This window comes from Lampetra planeri, chromosome 21 (genome assembly GCF_965212315.1).
Source record: "Lampetra planeri chromosome 21, kcLamPlan1.2.h2, whole genome shotgun sequence".
NCBI classification, from domain to species: Eukaryota; Metazoa; Chordata; class Hyperoartia; order Petromyzontiformes; family Petromyzontidae; genus Lampetra; species Lampetra planeri.
The window spans coordinates 292,368-312,956 of record NC_136127.1 but is presented as its reverse complement, the minus strand read 5'-3'; the positions used below and the strand labels follow the sequence as shown (position 1 = coordinate 312,956).

The following is a 20,589-nucleotide window of genomic DNA, read 5'->3' as shown; positions in this document are numbered from 1 at the left end:
CCTTACGGAGTCCGGCTGCAAAGGAGAGGGGATATCCGTCGTCCGATGGGATGCTGGGTGCGGCTCTCCGGGACGACTTGTTGATGTGGAGGGAAGGCTTGCACGATCGCTGGCGTCTTGTTGTGCCGTCGTCGTTGCGATATGAGTTGATTCGGATTCTGCACGCCGAGTACATCTCGGGGTGCAGAAAACCTTGTTGACGTTACAGCGGGATTATTTTTGGCACGGCATGACGACTGATGTCGTCGGGCATATTCGGACGTGCTCTGACTGTGCCCGGCGGAAGCCGCCTAAGCAACCGTATGTTCCCCCAGTGCAGTCGATACAAGTTTCACGGATTAACGAGTTGGTGGCGTTGGATAATCTGGGGCCCTTTCCCATGTCCGCTCGGGGGAACAAATTTTTGTTGGTCGGGGTTGAATATCTTTCCCGCTGGCCGATGGCCTGGCCCTTGCCCGACCAGTCGGCGGCGTCTATCACGGAGGCATTTTTGTTCGGATATGTGATAGACAAAGAGGTGCTGGAAAGGTTGCTTACAGACCAAGGGCGAAATTTTTCTTCTAACCTATTGCAGGATGTGTGCGACGCACGGTGGACTAAGAAGGTTCGGACGTCTCCCTACCATCCATAAACTGAAGGGATGGTTGAACGGTTGAACAGGACCCTGTCGGCCATGTTCTGTCATACGGTTAGCGAGAAGCAGGCCGATTGGGATTTGCATATCCCTGGGGTGCTCTCCGCTTGCCGGATGGCGCCGCATGCGTCGACAGGGCACTCACCTTTCTTTTTGATGTACGGCCGCGAGATTGTGCCGCCAGCGGAAGTGCAACTTGGCACGCGGGCGAGGGGTCCTGTTAAGCCCCTCCCCGAGTATATTCGTGACGCCACTCGACGCGTGGCGGAGGCGCGGGAGGCGGCCCGATTGACTACGGCCAGGACCCAGGCCCGGAACGAACGTTGCGCCCGGCGCTCTCATTGTGGGTCCCCCTGGCGAGTTGGGGACATGGCCCGGCTCCACTGCTCGCAGGTACCGGTGGGAATCTCCCCTAAGTTGCACAAACCTTGGCAGGGGCCGGTTGTGTTTATTGAGGTCCCTAGCCCGCAGTCTGTGCGCGTTCGGGTTGGATCGCGGCGTTGGTACGTTAACACGTCCCGATTGAAACCCTATGTGGCCCCGTGAGTGGATGCGTCATCTCCTAACGTTGCCTTGCCGGTGTCTGTCGCGTCCGATGCGCCACTGACTTTGCCTGTTCAACCTGCAAGCGCGCCTGTCGTGCCTCCTGTAGACGGGCCAGCTGTGATCCTGCCGGACACAGGGATTCCTGCACCGGGTGGGCCTACCACGGCGACGGGGACACTTGGCCCCGCTGCCCCTCCAACCCCGCCGCGGTTGCAGTTTCAGGGGGCCCCGACTATGGACCTCTTTGGGGAACGGGGTGCTGGGATGGACAGGCCTCCACCAGCGGCGGATGGTTCCGGTTCCTGCGCTCCTCAAACACTACCAGGACTGCGACATTTGAGGGCGCCGCCTCTCGTGAAGGACGGGCTGGCGACCCGCACTCGTTCCAAATCCCTTCCCTTTCGTTAATTGTGTTGTTGTTATACTCTCCGTTGGGTCTGGTGATTCCTGATTACGATATGGTCGCTCGCATTATTTTGTCCTTTTGCAGCCGGGACGGCTGGCTATTTCATCAGGGGGGGGGGGTCATGTAATGCGAGCGTAAATGGGGTTGTTGCTGGGCTCGGGTCCAATCACACGGCTGGGGGTATTGGTGGGCGGAGCCTGGTCTGCGGGGCGTGTGGGAGGGGCCACCGTTCGCCTCGGCTCCAATGGGGGGCAAGGTGAATGGGGGCGCAGCCAGCGGGAGAGATTGAGATAGTATGGGAAGATCGAATCTGAGGTTCCGGAAGAGGAGGATTCAGGGTCACGTGGGGGGAATGTATATAAGTGGGAACCCGGAAGAGATCGAGGCAGTTGGGGAACCTAAGAGGCTGACCCACGTTGGGTGGTGAGAGGGATCCTCGCCATCGGCCTCGTGGCCGAAGGACCTCTGCACGCCGTCGTCCAGCGGTGTGCGGAGTGCGGGAATAGGGGAGTTAACGAGAGAGTGTGCAGGCAAGAGAGAGAGAAGGAGAGAGCGTACGCGGGGCGCACGCGAGACAGGACTGGTCCGGGAGAGGGAGAGAGAGCGTACGCGGGGCGCACGTGAGACAGGACTGGTCCGGGAGAGAGAGAGAGCATGCGCGGGGCGCACGCGAGACAGCACTGGTCCGAGGAAGAGGCCAGTGGGGGTGCGGAGAAGAACCTAAATAAAAGACGAACGAAAACCAGCATCGCCTGACAGAGTCATTTATTACCATAGCATGATTAGGATAACATTGTGGAAGACAAAAAAATAAATCACATATTTTATGTTTAATCCCATTTGTTGGTAAATTACTGTAAATGTAAAAATTGCAATTCTTGCTGCCACATTAGAAACATCGATTTAAGAAACACATTTACACTTAGTGAAATATTGTGAGAAATAATATCCACAATCTGTCGTTGATCCTATATCAGTGTTGCATTTCAATACCATCAAGTTATATGTCAAAATGGCTGGTTTTAAATATTAGGAAGCATTACACTGTGCGTCCAATTCTGACAGCATTCCTCACCATGTCCAGCTTACATGGATTCTGGTGGCAGTCTCTCACATATACGTTAAAATATAAAAGAACCACAATTATATAAATAAATTTAATCAATAATAATTACATTTATTGAGTGCTTTTCATCAAGGATCTCAATGGCTGTTTGAAGACCATAAAAAATATGCATAGGGCCCTACCTACTGGTTCACATGTGTGCCCGTCATCCTGCAATCGGTATCCTTTCACACAGGTACACACGGGCGCCTTATTTTCTTGGTCGAGACAAAAATGGTTGCAGCCACCATTGCGAAACACGCAGCCGATCTTTGCTGTGAATACAGTGTACATTCGAGATTAAACAAGGCCAAAGAAATGCTCGCTAAATTATCCAATATGGTATACAGTACATATGTCACATTTCAAAAGCTAGCTAACATATTCCTTTTGGGATATTCCCGTCAACTGGAGTAAGCGTTTCTACTGGCCAATAAAATACAGTGTCAGTGAATACTGTACATGATGAAAAAAATGAACCCGTAAAAACTAAGTTTTTCACTATACATCCTTTATATGCGTGGCAACGGTTTAATTTTATTATTCATTTCTGTTTTTCTTGAGTAAGAGTTTCATTTTTATCACATTGGTATTTTAAATTAAATATAAGGAAAGTCGTATATATTATAAGGTTTTCAGTTTTTGTATGATTGTTTATATATGTACATTGTTGTTGTTTTCTTGAATAAGTTTCTGTGTTTAGGAAAAATATATGATTGTGTCAGTGAAAATTTATATTTTCCTAAAAAGTGGAAAATTTTTGAATATCTTTTTTCACGAAAATAAATTGTCACACACAACGAATCTGTGTGCAAAATGTCAGCTCGATTGGATCACGGGAAGTGGGTTAAAAAACGACCGAAAGATTTGCACGGTCGCAAGCGCGCAAGCAAGCAAGTGAACTTAATATAAAGGATTTATAAAAAAAAAATCCTAAAAAGTGGAAAATTTTAGAATATTTTTTTCACGAAAATAAATTGTCACGCACAACGAGTCTGTGTGCAAAATGTCAGCTCGATTGGATCACGGGAAGTGGGTTAAAAAACGACCGAAAGATTTGCACGATCGTAAGCGCGCAAGCAAGCAAGTGAACTTAATATAAAGGATTTAAAAATAAGAATAAGTTTGACCCTTTTTGGCAATAAAATGGGAAGTGTTAAGATGTTCAAACACCAAATAGATACACCTATTGCAAGGCATCAAGTCTGCGTTAACCACACATGCTTGTGGCAAAACATGCAAACAAACATGCTCTGATCATTATGTAGTGACGTAAATATGCTGATTATAGTGTTAGCGCCAACCACTATTACAGGAGTGCTGCTGAGCGCCGGGAACCTCCCTAGGGGGCTCGAGGGACACGTGACAGGGAGCCGGGAGCTCCTGACTTGATACAGGAGGTGGCGTGGCTGAGAGCGGGGCGAGGCCGTGGCCAGGGAAATAAAGGGGGAGCCCCGACGGGGATCAGGGCTCGTTTGTGGGAATTGTCCTGGGGTCCCGGTCTCTTCGCTCTTCGGTCGCCGGGTTGAATCTTAGCTCGGCATCTTAGGTCAGGCAGCGTGTGTGCTGACTGGCCCGTTCGCGATAGTTAATCCACATGCACATAGCGAACAGTATCGCCACACCTACAGTAGCTACAGAACCTGAAGTGGTTAGAGAAATCTTTGCACCTGATGAGTTAATGAGTTAATGATGACGTCACCCTGCTGCTGCTCTATATAAGAACGGGAGACACAGCAGAGCCTCACCATTCTGGCGAATTGCCCGATGATGCTGGATGCAATTACCAGCGAAACGTCGTACTCAAACTGTAAATGTTGTGGTTTCACGCTTCAACACACCGGTGGGCTAAAGCAGTGAACTATTTGTCTTTTGTCAACGTGACACTTTTTTACTGATTGGCCGTGTCGGGTGGTGGAGGGTTACGACACGTTTATAAATAACGCGATCTAAACCCAAAAATCGTTGATTATGTTTATAAACGTGTTGCCTCCAACTCTAGTGTGTACGCCTCCGTACGTCACACTTCACTGGTGTCGGAAGTGGTCAAATAGTTAGGTGTTAGTTAGTTAGGGATGATAATTGGTTTTTTACCCTTCTATCTGGCAACAAAACTGACACCTTTTTACAAGGAGTCATGTTTGCATAGACCGCAATACCTGCAGTCATAAATACAAACAAAAGACATAACTCTGATAATGTGCACTGTCCTTGAAGTTGATTGGTCCACACCCGAGACAGCTTTCCTTAGAGCCTAGTCTCACATGGGTTGGACCAGATGACGCCAAAAGGCGCACAACTCAAAGACAATGCACCATCAGAGTATGAGAGCTCGGGGCAAGCATCTACACTATGGGAACCTCATTTGCCAGTAAAAATATGATAATTGGTTTTTTACCCTTCTATCTGGCAGCAAAACTGACACCTTTTTACAAGGAGTCATGTTTGCATAAACCGCAATACCTGCAGTCATAAATACTAACAAAAGACATAACTCTGATAATGTGCACTATCCTTGAAGTTGATTGGTCCACACCCGAGACAGCTTTCCTTAGAGCCTAGTCTCACATGGGTTGGACCAGATGACGCCAAAAGGCGCACAACTCAAAGACAATGCACCATCAGAGTATGAGAGCTCGGGGCAAGCATCTACACTATGGGAACCTCATTTGCCAGTAAAAATATGATAATTGGTTTTTTACCCTTCTATCTGGCAACAAAACTGACATCTTTTTACAAGGAGTCATGTTTGCATAGACCGCAATACCTGCAGTCATAAATACAAACAAAAGACATAACTCTGATAATGTGCCAATTATCATATTTTTACTGGCAAATGAGGTTCCCATAGTGTAGATGCTTGCCCCGAGCTCTCATATTCTGATGGTGCATTGTCTTTGAGTTGTGCGCCTTTTGGCGTCATCTGGTCCAACCCATGTGAGACTAGGCTCTAAGGAAAGCTGTCTCGGGTGTGGACCAATCAACTTCAAAGACAGTGCACATTATCAGAGTTATGTATTTTGTTTGTATTTATGACTGCAGGTATTGCGGTCTATGCAAACATGACTCCTTGTAAAAAGGTGTCAGTTTTGTTTCCAGATAGAAGGGTAAAAAACCAATTATCATATTTTTACTGGCAAATGAGGTTCCCTTAGTTAGGGATGTTGACAAGAAGGAAAGTACTCACCAAGCCATCTTCGGACGAGGAGGAAGGCGACGAGATGATCCCACAGATGGCCCCCGGTGCTGGAGACCCGGTAATGGAGTGTTGCCACCGGCGCAGTAGCAGGACCCAGAGCTCGCTTCGCTGCCGCCTGCCAGGGAGGGAACACCGCCATCGCAACTCTGGCCGCCGTCCTGTAGCGGGAAGATGACGACGATGAGACGCCGTGTCCGTGGGACGTCTACCACCGCATCCCACGCACGGGAAACTGGAGAGGCACGCGCTGCGTGGGAGCCCACCAATTTTTTGATCACACGGGAGAACACTTCCGCCAATTCGGACCTCCCGCCAAAAGCACTGGCTATGGACAGCGAGCTGAAAAAGAGACTTCCCTTTGTTGGGGAGTTCACAGCGGCGGGTGGCAATTGGGAAGCCTTCCGTCACCGCCGCCTACAAGCTTGTGGAGTGGACGGAGGAGGAGGCAATGCGAGCACTGCCCACAGCGCTCGATGACGATGCTTTGGCAGCATTTTACGCCATCCCTGATGACGACAAAGCGACGCTGATCCAACCGCTCGCGCAGATGGGGGCGATCTTCACTCCTCTATTCACCAAGTGCCACAAATTCACCACGCGTAAGCGGGGGGAGGCCGAGATGCCTATCGCCTTTTGTGTCGCACTCCTGGCGTTGGTGATGTCGGCATTTCCTGGGATGGACCAGGTGGGGAAGAATTAATTGGTCAGGGAGAAGATGCTGCTGTTGGCCCAGGAGCTTCAAGTCGTCATACCAGCCACGGAGGACGACGACCTGACTTCCCTCAAAGTTGCGCGGTGTCTCGAGGTGCATTTTAACATCTGTCGGTGTGCTGGTGTAATTGCGAGCACCGGACCCTCCGCGGCGGAGGGAGCATCTGCAGGCAAGCAGCATCTGCAAGCGGGTGTTTCCCGTCTCACTGCAAAGTGGAGGAGGTCCGAGGAAGATCAGCAGGGCGGACGAGACTGGCCAAGGGGGGTTTTCCCTCGTCAGAGGGACGGCCCAATCATCTGCTACAAGTGTGGGTTGCCAGGACACATCTCCGTGGGGTGCCGCACTCAGCGAGGAGGACCCTCCACGTCGACGCCATCTACGGATCGTCGCTCCTTCTCTCTGCTGGGTCCTCAGGCGCGTCGCGGCGCACCTCATACACAGCCCTCTAACCCATCTCAAGCATCGGTTTCGGAATCGCGGGTCGCGGATTCTTGTCAAGGCGTGTCGCGCGCCGATCCGGTTTTTGCAGGCATGGGTTGGCCGTGGCATCCTGCTCAATTGACGGCCCTGGCACGCCGTATTATTGCTGTGACGGCGGGATCGTCCGCTATTATTGTGACCATCGAGGGGATGGAGGTGCGTATTTTTGTTGATACGGGTGTGTCGGTGACAATCAATTCGGAATTTTTTTTGTATTTCTTGCCGCCAAAATCGCGCGCCATTTCGCCCGTTTGTATCCCCTGCTTTGCTGCCAATGGGCAGTCCTTAGGAATTATTGGCCAGTTATCGGCTACTGTATGCATAAGTGACATTCGATTGACGGGCCCGGTTCTTGCTTCCAAATCCCAAGCTGTACCCTGCCTGCTAGAGACAGATTTTCGAGGGAAGATGCTGCTAAAGATCCTTGTGGATCAGGGCTGCATTTAATTACCGTCGGGCCGCCGAATAGCATTCCTATCATCACCCACTCTATTTCGCAGGGTAAACGCATCGGTCCTAGCGATGGCAAACCACACTGTCCATATTCCCCCCAGTGCGCAGATACTCATTCCCTTAAGACTGAAGCAACAACTCGGCCATAATTTGATCATAGAAGGGATGCTATTAACCCCCTCTACCTAGGCGGTTCGTTCCCCTAATTTGGTGTATGTGTAATGCGAGCGTAAATGGGAAGGCCGGATGTGACGATCCGAGAGGGAGGAGTCAGGGTTACGTGGGAGAGAGGTTATAGGAGGGAGCCCGGAAGAGATCGGGGCCAGTCGATGGAGTGAAGAGGCGGGACCACGTTGGGTGGCCGCCGCGCCATCAGCCACGTGGCTGATGGGGCTTGGGACACCGTCAGTCAGGCGCACAGGGCTAGCGGAGTGGCTAGCGGAGCGTGCGGGGTGCACGGGGCTAGCGGAGTGGCTAGCGGAGCGTGCAGAGTGCACGGGGCTAGCGGAGTGGCTAGCGGAGCGTGCAGGGTGCACGGGGCTAGCGGAGGGGCTAGCAGGGCATGCGTGGCACGCGAGCGAGAGGAGACGCTGGTCCGAGGAGGAGGCCAGCGGGGTGCGGAGGAGAAGAATCTAAATAAAGGACCAACGGAGAGCGACATCGTGTGTGAAGAAGTCCTTTATTACATATGCACAGATGTTGGTGGCTAGCAATCAACAACCGTTCATCCAGGTCTTAATTGTTGGCCCGGAGGCGTCCGTGATACATAAAGGCACCGTTCTGGCTCACGCATCGTCCGCGTGTTATCAGGGGGAAACCGAAGGGACTTTGGGTGTTGCTGCGTCTGTGGGGGAGGGTGATAATGCAGGCCAGAGTGAGGACTGTGATTAGTCGTGGTTGGATGCGCTGAGAGAAATGATTTATCGGTCGTACAGAGGCTCAAATTACGTGCCCTTTTGACGGAAATCGATATTGGCTGCACGCCTCTGTTAAACCACCACATCGATACAGGAGACTCCGCCCCCGTTCGTCAAAACCCATATTGATTAAGTCCCAAGAAGAAGGACCATGTGCGCCACGTGCTTGACGAGATGTTGGCCGCCGACATCATTTCTCCGTCCAACAGTCCGTGGGGAGCACCCATTGTGCTTGTAAAAAAGCAGGACAGAAGTTTGAGGTTTTGCGTTGATTTCCGCAAACTCAACAAAGTCTCCGTAGCTGATGCGTACCCGCTCCCATGGATGGACGACTCATTGGATGCTTTGTTGGGGGCATGGTTCTTCTCCACAATTGATTTATTGTCGGGCTTTTGGCAGTTGCGTTTGGATGACAGCTCTAGACCAAAAACTGCTTTCCGCACACCCCAAGGGCTCTTTGAGTTTAACCGGCTTCTGATGGGACTTCACTCAGCCCCGGCCACATTCCAATGGCTAATGGCACTGGTATTGGCAGGCCTACAATGGGACGTGTGCTTAATTTACCTCGACGACGTCATTGTCTTCGGACTACGTTCGAGGAGCACCTGCGGAAGTTGCGGGCAATTTTCCTCAAAATGCGGGGTGCTAAACTGAAGTTTAAACCACAGAAGTGCCATCTGTTACAGAGATCGGTCCGGTACCTAGACCACATCATCAGCGAATCCGGGATATCAATGGACCCGGACAAAACTGCATGCGTGCGTGCGCACGTGGCCAACCCCCAAGTCGGTGGGTGAGGTGCGTAGTTTTCTTGGGTTCACCTCTTATTATCGACATTTCGTCCCCGGATTCGCCATAATCGCTAAGCCTCTCCATGTCCTCACTGCCAAGGGAGAGAAATTTCGGTGAGGGGAGGAGGAAGAGGCTGTGTTTGCCATGCTGCGAGACGGCCTGGTCAACGCGCCTCCCCTTCGGTACCCCGATTTTTCTTTACCCTTCATCCTTGACACAGACGCCAGCAACATGGGTATTGGCGCCGTATTGTCACAGGTTGTAGACGGAGTGGAGCGGGTGGTTGCATATGGGAGTAGGGTGCTCTCTCCGGCGGAGTAGCACTACTGCCTTACGCGCCGAGAGTTGCTGGCGATAGTTTACTTTATCCAGCAGTACCGTCCGTACCGCTATGGACGGAAATTTGAGGTGGGCTCGGATCACGTGGCTCTGCAGTATGCGCTGCATGTCGAACAGCCGTCGGGCCAGCTGTCCCGTTGGCTTAAAGTCCTTCAGAACTATGCGTTCGTAGTCTCCTATAGAAAGGGCATCCGCCGTATAAATGCTGACACGCTGTCAAGATTGCGACCTAGTGACCAGTGTGCCTGCATTTCGAGTATGGGACGGTGCAAGCCCGCTGTTACAGCTCCACCCTGAACTGTTGTCGCTGCAGCTGACATTGCACACACAGACGCGGCTGACATGCGGGATAACATGCTTGGTGTCACCAACAAACGAGTGGGGGCGACTCCAGGTGGAGGACGCCTCCTTATTCAAAATTAGATGCTGCATTAGAGACTCCGAGGATAGCGGGAACAGACGAGCTTTATCACGGTAATCCTTCGAGGGGGCCTCCTGATGAGATGGGACGCGGAATTGCAAGTACAATGTGGTCGTTCCCACCATATTGCGGGGCAAATTGATCTAGGCGACACATGAACGCGTTATGCATCTTGGTGTCCAAAAGACCCTGTCCACTCTCCGCCTCAACTTTTTCTGGCCTGGCATGGCTGGAGATGTTCAGAATGTGTTGAGAGGATGCACTGAATGCACTTGTCGAAAAACTCTGCCAAAAATGGCTTGTCCCCCCCCTGCAATCAATTAGCATGTCCCGGGTGAATGAGCTCGTTGCGTTCGACATGCTCGGTCCCTTTCCCACCACCCCGCGGGGAAATAAGCATTTGTTGGTGAGTGTAGACTACCTTTCGCGGTGGCCAATGGCCTTGCCGGTGCCGGACCAGTCGGCTGCGGCAATCACGGACGCTTTTCTCCACGGATACATCTTAGATAAAGGAGCCCCGGAATGCATTTTTATGGATCAGGGCAGAAATTTTTCATCTAAACTGCTCAAGGAGGTATGTGACCTGTTGGCTACCAAGAAGGTCCGCACCTCGCCCTATTACCCGCAGACTGACAGCATGGTGGAACGCCTACACAGGACCCTGACATCCATGCTATGTCAGCAGGTCAATGTGGAACAAACTGACTGGGACCTGCACGTCCCGGGTGTTCTCGCTGCATACAGATTGGCCCCTCACGCTTCCACCAGCTACTCGCCGTTTTCCTCATGTATGGGAGGGAGCAAGATCCACCAATTGAGATTCAAATCCGGAGCTGGTGAGCAAGAAAATGCCCAACACCATACGCCTTACCCGCCAGCGCTTGTTTGAAGCTGGGGAAGCTTCCCAAGCTGCTAACAAGCGGCGGGTTGGGTTTTGAGAAACAAGGGCCAAAAAATGGTCATTAGGTGATAGGGCATGGCTTCATTGCCCCCAGGTCCCGGTGGGGACGCCCCCCTAAACTATATAAGCCTTGACACCATTGGAACCTCATTTGCCAGTAAAAAATATGATAATTGGTTTTTTACCCTTCTATCTGGCAATAAAACTGACACCTTTTTACAAGGAGTCATGTTTGCATAGACCACAATACCTGCAGCCATAATGCAAACAAAAAACATAACTCTGATAATATATGCACTGTCCTTGAAGATAATTGGTCCACACCCGAGACAGCTTTCCTTAGAGCCTAGTCTCACATGGGTTGGACCAGATGACGCCAAAAGCCGCACAACAAAATATGATAATTGGGTTTTTACCCTTCTGAAGGGTAAAAAAAAAAATTCATATTTTTTTACTGGCAAATGAGGTTCCGATGGTGTAAATGCTTACCCCGAGCTCTTATACTCTGATGGTGCATTGTCTTTGAGTTGTGCGCCTTTAGGCGTCATCTGGTCCAACCCATGTGAGACTAGGCTCTAAGGAAAGCTGTCTCGGGTGTGGACCAATCAACTTCAAGGACAGTGCATATATTATCAGAGTTATGTTTTTGTTTGCATTATGGCTGCAGGTATTGTGGTCTATGCAAACATGACTCCTCTTAAAAAGGTGTCAGTTTTGTTGCCAGATAGAAGGGTAAAAAAAACAATTATTATATAAGCCTTAGTACCTTCACGCGGCTGTCAATGGTATGGCGTACAGTAGATTATATAATAATAATAAATAGTATAATAGTGTAATGTTTAATATAATGTATAAGGTAATATATAGTATCATAATTGTATAGTGAATATACAGCTGTGTGGTATACATTACGGTTTGTAGAATAATACATAGTGTAATATTACAATGTATAGTCTAAGGTATAGGGTAGTGTATAGTAACGCAGTGTATAATTCAATGTTGGGGTTTGTCTATGGCAGTGCATAGTACGGTGTCGACATAGAAGTGTAATGTATATTGTTAGTAGCTCAGCTTATTGGAGAGTATATTGAGTTTATTGATTATATTGATGTAGTTTATATTTCGTTTTTTCACATCGGTGTATTGTATGGTAATAGGGTATTTGTAGTTCTTTAGAAACTCCTTTTTTTGTTGTCCACATAATGCACGCGCTTGATACACGGTGGTTTGGCTGCTGCAGCTCTTTACTATTAAAATTTCCCTCCCTTTATTACTGCTAATCCTATTTCCCTCCCATTATCACTGCTAATCCTACATAATATACTAGCATAATGACTTTGAGACCCCCACCACCTACACATTCCACAAGTAGTGACTAATCCCATATCTGCATTTGTCATCAATATGCTAAATTCCTCTGTTGATATGTAAACTCCTTTGTCAAGGCTCTCTCCTCCGACCCAGCTTAAAAATACGCTGCCAAGCTTAGCAGTGTTCATTAGGGCGCTGTCTTTCCGACAGCCCTGTTCTGAGGACGGTTGCTTGCGTTGTGGCCGAAACGTCGTGAGAATTTGATCTTATTATGTTTTATTTTTATTATTTCCTTATCTCCCTTCTACGTGACTTTACCAAAAGAACCAAGAATATGAATCCATGCAATCACGAAAGCTTTAAATCGAAATATATAAGCCTTGGCTAGGCCCCGTGGACATTGTGGAGGTTAAGAGCTCACAAAGTGTCCGCATCCAGTTCGGTCGCAGGCACTGGTTCGTGCATTCGTCGCGACTTAAACCTTTTTGTCTGCCTAACAGCGTCCCTTCATCTCTACTACCTGAGGACTGTGTTTCGGGTGCGCCCGACGAGCTGGGGCGAGTACCAGCGGATGTGGTACCTCAGGGGACTTCTCCTCCTTCTTCCGAAGGACTCCAGCACCTAGAATCCTTGGAGCAGCCAGTTGCACCAGCCGGAAGTGGCTCAAGGAGAGAGGAGCGACCGGCCTCTGCCCCTTCTTCTCTGGCCGGACCTCCTTCTTCTTCTTCTCAGGAAGGGCCGGGGCCGTTAGGCCATCTTCAACCGGTCCCTGGGTCTCCTCACCCCCTCTGGTGGCCCCATTGACGAGGACCCGCTCAAAAACTGCCCGTTTTAAAATATTCTTGTCCTGCACGCCAGGATTGTCCACGCACCATCCGGTTGTGGTCTCACTCGCGAGCTGGGGGGGTCATTGGCTGACCCGGGCTCTTCCTGTGCTCGCGGGTGTGGGATTGTGCAGGCTGCTGAGAGAACGGGTCAGAAATTGTATCTTCCCTTCTCTTTCCCCCCTCATGGACTATGTATAGCGTGTTGGGGTTGTTGTTCCAGCGCAGGTTGTTATTTATTCTTTGGTTCTTTCAGTTAAGTCACGTCTAAAAATAAAATAATAAATTAAAATAATAGCGACGTTTCGATTGCAACACAAGCAATCATCAGGCATAAAAGAAATAGCAATAAAAATCTAACTAGAAAACTATAGACATACATACAAGCAGATAGACATCACAAGGACACACAGAGAGAGGACACATATCGGCACAGAGAGAGGGGTCGTTTCTGTGACGGTCCCTTAAATATAGAGAGGGGGGGCGGGGACGGAGAGAGGGAGGGGGCAGAGAAAATTAGCATATCAATGAGTGGACGGCAACGTTTTTCTCTGCCCCCTCCCTCTCTCCGTCCCCGCCCCCCCTCTCTATATTTAAGGGACCGTCACAGAAACGACCCCTCTCTCTGTGCCGATATGTGTCCTCTCTCTGTGTGTCCTTGTGATGTCTGTCTGCTTGTATGTATGTCTATAGTTTTCTAGTTAGATTTTTATTGCTATTTCTTTTATGCCTGATGATGATTGCTTGTGTTGTAATCGAAACGTCGCTATTATTTTAATTAATTATTTTATTTTTAGACGTGACTTAACCGAAAGAACCAAAGAATAATTCCTGCAGTCACGAAAGCTCCAAAATTAAGATTGAGGTTGTTATTTGTTAATTGTTGATTTGTTGTTTTGATTTAAAATTGGAGGCCACACTTTTGGTAATTAAGAAATAATGATTAGCCGGGACGGCTGTATTTTATGAAGGTGGGGGGTAGTGTAGTGACATAAATACGCTCACTATAGTGTTAGCACCAGCCACTATTACAGGAGTGCTACCGAGCTCCGGGGACCTCCCAAGGGGTCTCGAGGGACATGTGATAGGGAAACAGGAGCTGCTAACTTGATACAGGAGGTGGCGTGGCCGAGAGCGGGGCGAGGCCGCGGCCAGGGAAATAAAGGGGGAGCCCCGACGGGGATCAGGGCTCGTTTGTGGGAATCGTCCTGGGGTCCCGGTCTCTTCGCTCTTCGTTCTTCACTCTTCGTTCGCCGGGTTGAGTCTTACCTCTAAATCGTGGGTCAGGCAGCGTGTGTGCTGACTGGCCCGTTCACGATCGTTAACCTCCACGCACATAGCGAACAGTTTAGTAAAACCTATCTACAGAACCCGAAGTAGTTAGAGAAGTTGTTAATAAATGTGTTGCCTCCAACTCCAGTGTGTGCGCCTCTGTACGTCACACTACAATTATATAGGCGTTGTTTTTGAAACCAATTGGCCTTATTGCCAGAAAGGGTAAAAGCCTATTATTTTTTTTCTTCATAATTTTGATAATACTGGAAAAAAAGGTCCCACGTAATACTGTATATGTTTGAGTTGGCCAAGTGACTGAGACAGAGAATTGCCGTGTCAGAGCACTCAGCCAGAAGTTTCGTTTCTAGGTTTTAGCCACTCACGATGAAAGCAAGTTTTAAAATGCAACACATTTTTAGTTAATATTGAATATAAACCCAACTATATCTTAAGACACCGTGCATTAAGTATTTATTTTATAAGGAGAAAAGTGAAAGCAAATTTCGTGAAAACACTTAGGTCTTAAATAGAGGCAGGAAGTCGACGTTATGGATGTCTGAGGAATTCTGAGGAAATGCAGTTGGAGTCTATGGGAGTAGCAGAGAGACTTTACAAAAAAGCATTGGTTGCCGGAACAATGAGTACACAGAATGGGATGAAGTGAGATTAGAGGGGAGAGGGAAGAGAGTGCACATACAGGAGAACAGTGGAATGACAGGGGAGACACAGGATAATTTTCTGATGTCTTGACTTCTTGTTCCCCTGGCCTTGCTGCAGTTGCCAGTTGGCTGCCAGGTCTTGTGTGGAACGGAACCAATCAGGCCTGGCTATGGCTCCTCTCGGATGGGAGACCCGGGGGGAGGGGGGTGGTGGGCAGTAGATCATGATATTGATTCAACACTCAGGAAAATAACCTTTGGTGGGCCAAAGGGACATTGGTGGTACAGGGTCCATCTCAGAATGCCCTGTCATGGTGGCCCAAGAATTCCACCCAATCCACCTAGGGAACTGTAGCTTTACACGGTTCATGGGTTTAGAGGAATTACCTATACTCTTTGGTTCTTTCGGTAAAATCACGTAGGTATGTTGATGGGAGAGATTAGGCAGAAATATTAGGGGGATTAGCAAGTTAATGTCATGTCTATGTGTAACACAAGCTGCGGCGCTGCCAACTGCGCTGTGAGAGGCAAACGCAAGAGAACCACCGGAACGGTGGTCGCACCATTGAGACACACAGCCCATCACACAGCCAAAACCATCGATACATCGAGGCTAAGAGAGCAGAGGTGGCCATGTTAGTGAGACCCCAGCCCGTTAATGCAGAGGCACCCAACAGGGCAATGCAACTCGGAGAGTCGGAGATAACAGCCAAACGAAAGGGAAAAATGGAAGCACCACAGCAAGTTACGAATTTGCTTGGTTAATAACGTCCATTCCAATGATTGCTCAGCTCATACCCATCTTCTCGGTTGAAATTGTCTCTGTTGAAATATCTGGATGGCTTCATGGACGAATCTTTGATGGTAGCCCGAAGGTTTGCAGAGTACCTTGGCCTCGGAAAAAACAATACCGTGCGAGCCCAATGCGTTATAACAATTATCAGCCACGGCAGAGGTATTGGTTCTGCCATGTTTCAAATCTGCCTTGTGTTCGCGAACACGGTCCTCAGATTGTTGTCTCCCCATGGTTGTAGATACAGCTTTGCGGATTGTGCGGTCTGAATAACCATTCATCTTGAGGGCTTGGTGTATGTTCTCTAGTTCACTAGCTAGGTGGCGCTGGTCGGAGATGCAGCGGGCCCTATGGTGTAGTGTTTTGATGAGGGAGTTCTTCTTGGCCGGATGGTGGTGGGAATCAGGCTTTAGATAGGAATCCGTGTGGGAGGCTTTCCTGTAGACGGAATGTCCCAACGAGCCATCAGTCCTCTTCTCGATCAATACATCCAGGAATGATAGCTTGCCGTCATTTTCCACTTCCATGGTGAATTTGATGGATGGGTGTGGAATTGATGTAGTTTAAAAATTGGTTCAGTGCTGGCTGGCCATGTGGCCAGATGACGAAAGTGTCATCTACGTATCTTTTCCACAGGGAAGGACGTAGGATGGATGTCAGGATGGAATTACCTATCCAGAATTTCCACCAATTCACCATAAAAGCTGAAGTGTGGAGCCAAACTATGTACGAATTAATAAATAAGCAGACGATACACTGCCTTCCCATTATACCTGTCTCACTGGATAAAACATTAAAGGGTATGTTATGCATCTCATCAGCCATATGGTTTGGGAATAGCCGTATGGCCATTGGATGTGTACAGACATCCTTTAATGTTTTTACGTGCAGAGACAGAGGCAGCATATTTTATATGCGTATTTATTTTATGAGTTATATTCTCCACAACTATGCTAATGATTAATTTGTGTTATGTACCATTCATTCGTTCATCATGCATAGTCAGCGAAGAAGCATTGCGCCAAACGTGTGCCCTCTCGCAACAGCATTCGCATGAACTACTTTTGGCTGCCATACACTGGCGTCTCGAGTGATTTGTTTGATCCATGGATCGCAGTCCACCTCGAACGTCCACCACCAACTGAAGTACGCTATTTGCTGCTGGAGTTTGCGCATCAATAGAAGGTGACGTGTCCACAAAGTGATAGCCGTCTCCCTCGAACTGAGCTCTTGATCGCTAGGAGACCGGTCACAGATTTCTGATGAAGTTGAACCATCGGATGCCAAGAAGGCTTCGCGTGTGGAAGGACTGCAGCTGATCTAAATCAGCTTGAAGCACTGTCCAGGCCTCCGCACCGTACAGCAACAAAACTGACAAAACACAGCACTAGTCGACTCTCAATCTGGTGCCCAGACTTAAACTTTTCTAGGATTAAATGCGATTCAGATCGCATTTACTATACATTAATTGGGCTAATAAACTCTCAAACCTTAATTTGTGTGCCAAGTAAGCAAACGTTTAACCAGCCATAGGAGCTCCGTGCAATAAAACTGTGATTTCCCTCACAACGTTAGGTTTCCGTGTATGTTGAACGCACTCAGCTCACAGTTGTTCCCTTCAAAGCCATTTGGGCAAATGCACGTGTACATCTTGACACCATCCTTGCAGATACCATTATTGAGGCACTGATTTGGATCACACTGATTTCCATCTGCAGTGAAAGAAAACATTTCAATTCTCAGAGTAATTCTCAGACAGTTGCATTATATTGTGTACAGCAATTACATTGAATAGCATTGTTTGTTGAATTATGGAAATGTTTCTGGTATAAAGGTAAATTTCTCCAGTATAAATAAATGAAGGGCAGTGGTCAGTATATCGATTAGGCATTTCATATAGTGGAATATATTCAGGGTCAGTTGATTATTCCTACAACGTGTTAATTAATTACTATGAAGTGTGCTACAATGTAAAAAAATTAACCCGTAAAAACAAAGTTTTTCACTATAAATCCTTTATATGCGTGGCATCGGTTTTATTTTATTATTCATTTCTGTTTTTCTTGAGTAAAAGTTTCATTTTTATCACATTGGTATTTTAAATAAAATATGACATTTTTTTTTTCCTAAAAAGTGGAAAATTTTGGAAAAAAATTTTCACGAAAATAAATTGTCACGCACAACAAGTCTGTGTGCAAAATGTCAGCTCGATTGGATCACGGGAAGTGGGTTTAAAAACGACCGAAAGATTTGCACGGTCGTAAGCGCGCAAGCAAGCAAGCAAGTGAACTTAATATAAAGGATTAAAAAAATTAACCCGTAAAAACAAAGTTTTTCACTATACTGTAAATCCTTTATATGCGTGGCGGCTAGAGTCCTCTCGTCCTCTGGCTTGAGATGGCTGTCATCTATGGGTCAGATGATTGCCTGCCACCATTAAGCAATTGGTAATTATATATTTTTAAAAAATTCCTAAAAGTGTAAAATTTTGGAAAAAATTTTTTCACGAAAATACATTGTCACGCACAACGAGTCTGTGTGCAAAATGTCAGCTCGATTGGATCACGGGAAGTGGGTTCAAAAACGACCGAAAGATTTGCACGGTCGTAAGCGAAGCAAGCAAGCAAGTGAACTTAATATAAAGGATTTAAAAATACATTTTCACCCCTTAATGGAAGGTTTTTTTTGGGAGTTGGTTAACTCTTCGTTAGATGTATTATTTTTAGTCTGTTCCTGAATCTTTATTATCGGTTGTTTCTTAATTTTATTTTGCCAATACATGTGAAATGGTCAATCTAAATTATATATTCTACCTTCAAACAGTCGATTAAATATCTGTTGAGCCAGCTTAAAGGCTTAAGTTAGTTTTTATATTTTCAATGTCTTATTAATTTCTTTCATTTCCGAATATGTTTTTTTCAAATACATGTTTTGTATTTAATTAAAGTATATCGTCATGTATTATCTAGGCATTGCTGTTATCCAGGTGGGCTGCTGTGCAAAGATCGCAGCTGGTTGTGAAGTCATCCACATGAAGGCGATTCAGTTGCATTTAACCAAGTTGTGCAACTGATCGCTCACGTGTGGCCCTGTTCTTAATCCCAGTGCACGCAGAGATATTACTTCAAGGGACACACAGAACATCATTGGGCAGATTCTTGTGCTAAGGTTGTCCATGTGCCGATCAACTCATTGACGCAGCAATGCAGAGCCTCAACCTTGTCTCTGTAGTGGTGGTATTGACGTGCGCCGACTGTGACAGTGATGGATCACGGGGCGGCGCGGGGTGCGGGGTTGGGCACGCGTTGTGGGCGTGGTGTGGACGCGCGCGCCGGGAGTGACAGATGACGAGGCGGCGCGGAGTGAGTGGTGAGGCACGATGAGATGTGGGAAAAGAGGATCGTAGCCGGCACCCGGTGATTGGTCGAATAAGTGGGTGCTCGCAGCGACGTCCGCAGGTGGGGTATAAAGGGGGACGCGCGAGAGCACTCGGGGAGAGTTACCCAGTTGAAGACCCGAAGACGGAGCTGAAGACCTAGTGAAGCCGAGTAGCTCAGTGGCGTTAGTCGCCGAGTAGCTAAGTGGATGTTGGTCATCCGAGTAGCTCAGTGGCGTTAGTCGCCGAGTAGCTAAGTGGATGTTGGTCATCCGAGGAGCTCAGTGGGCGTTAGTCGCCAAGTAGCTAAGTGGGTGTTTGTCACCCGAGTACTAAGTGGATGTTGGTCATCCGAGTAGCTCAGTGGCGTTAGTCGCCAAGTAGCTAAGAGGATGTGGGTCATCCGAGTAGCTCAGTGGGCGTTAGTCGCCAAGTAGCTAAGTGGGTGTTTGTCACCCGAGTACTAAGTGGATGTTGGTCATCCGAGTAACTCAGTGGGCGTTAGTCGCCAAGTAGCTAAGTGGGTGTTTGTCACCCGAGTACTAAGTGGATGTGGGTCATCCGAGTAACTCAGTGGGCGTTAGTCGCCAAGTAGCGAAGTGGGTGTTTGTCACCCGAGGTACAAAGTAGGTGTTAGTCACCTGTAACCAAGGTTGATAAAATAAAGAGTGTGTTACCCGTGAAGTCGTCTCCCGTGGAGTTACTACATTACAACTGGCGTCAGAAGTAAACCTGTCTTCAAGAAGTATGGACACAAGGAAGACTACCCGTACCCACGAGCGAGGTCGGGATGACGACTGCGTACCGGGGACACCGACCTCGGGAGTAGAGGACGAGGAGTTGCCGCCGATGCAGCACTTCGCGGTGATGGCCGACGCTCCGCTTGCCTCCGACACCGGCCTCCAGGACGCGCACGCCCGCTTGGCGGAGTTGCTACTCGCCGCCGCCGCTGTCTTGGCCGACATCTCCGTTCCGGCGAGCGGAAAAACGGCTGCGGGGGTCGTGGAGGAAGCGACGGTGGAGGATTCCCGCCAAAGGGCGCTTCGCGCCAAAAGCCTGGAAGTTGCCGCCGTTTTTGGGGGGCCGCCACCGATTGGCGGGAAAGACGGACGCCACGTGGCCGGACACCTCCGCGCAGCGCAGCCCACGTCATCGGCGCGCGCCGGAGCCCTCCATTTTGCGCCTGACAACCGAGCCGACATTTTACACAACTCCAGCGGAGCGCGGGAAAATCTCTCCGACGTCGACGACGATCGGGTCCTCCAGCAAAGATTGCCCGCGCTGTCGGCGTTCAAGGCGGATGGGGGCGACTGGGGAGCCTTCCAACGAAGGTTCCTCGCTCATCAGGAGATGTCGGGGTGGTCCGACACCACTGCCCTGCGTGCGTTGCCAGCGATGCTTGACGACGACGCGCTTGCAGCCTTCACATCTGCTGCAAGGTCGTCC

General features: G+C 48.8%; 1 protein-coding gene across 3 annotated transcripts in view; it reads right to left on the bottom strand.

Moving 5' to 3' along the window:
• The window catches only part of LOC144724493 (coagulation factor X-like), a 56,672-nt gene that overhangs the window by 22,496 nt on the left and 13,587 nt on the right, over positions 1-20,589 (bottom strand). The window contains exons 5-6 of one of the 3 annotated variants that reach the window (XM_078603675.1): positions 17,366-17,479; positions 2,835-2,966 (exon numbers count right to left, since the gene is read on the bottom strand). In XM_078603675.1, the coding sequence (XP_078459801.1) occupies positions 2,835-2,966; positions 17,366-17,479 (246 nt within the window). The remainder of the gene's footprint in view (positions 1-2,834; positions 2,967-17,365; positions 17,480-20,589) is intronic. The other 2 variants (XM_078603676.1, XM_078603677.1) reach the window with 2 other exon arrangements.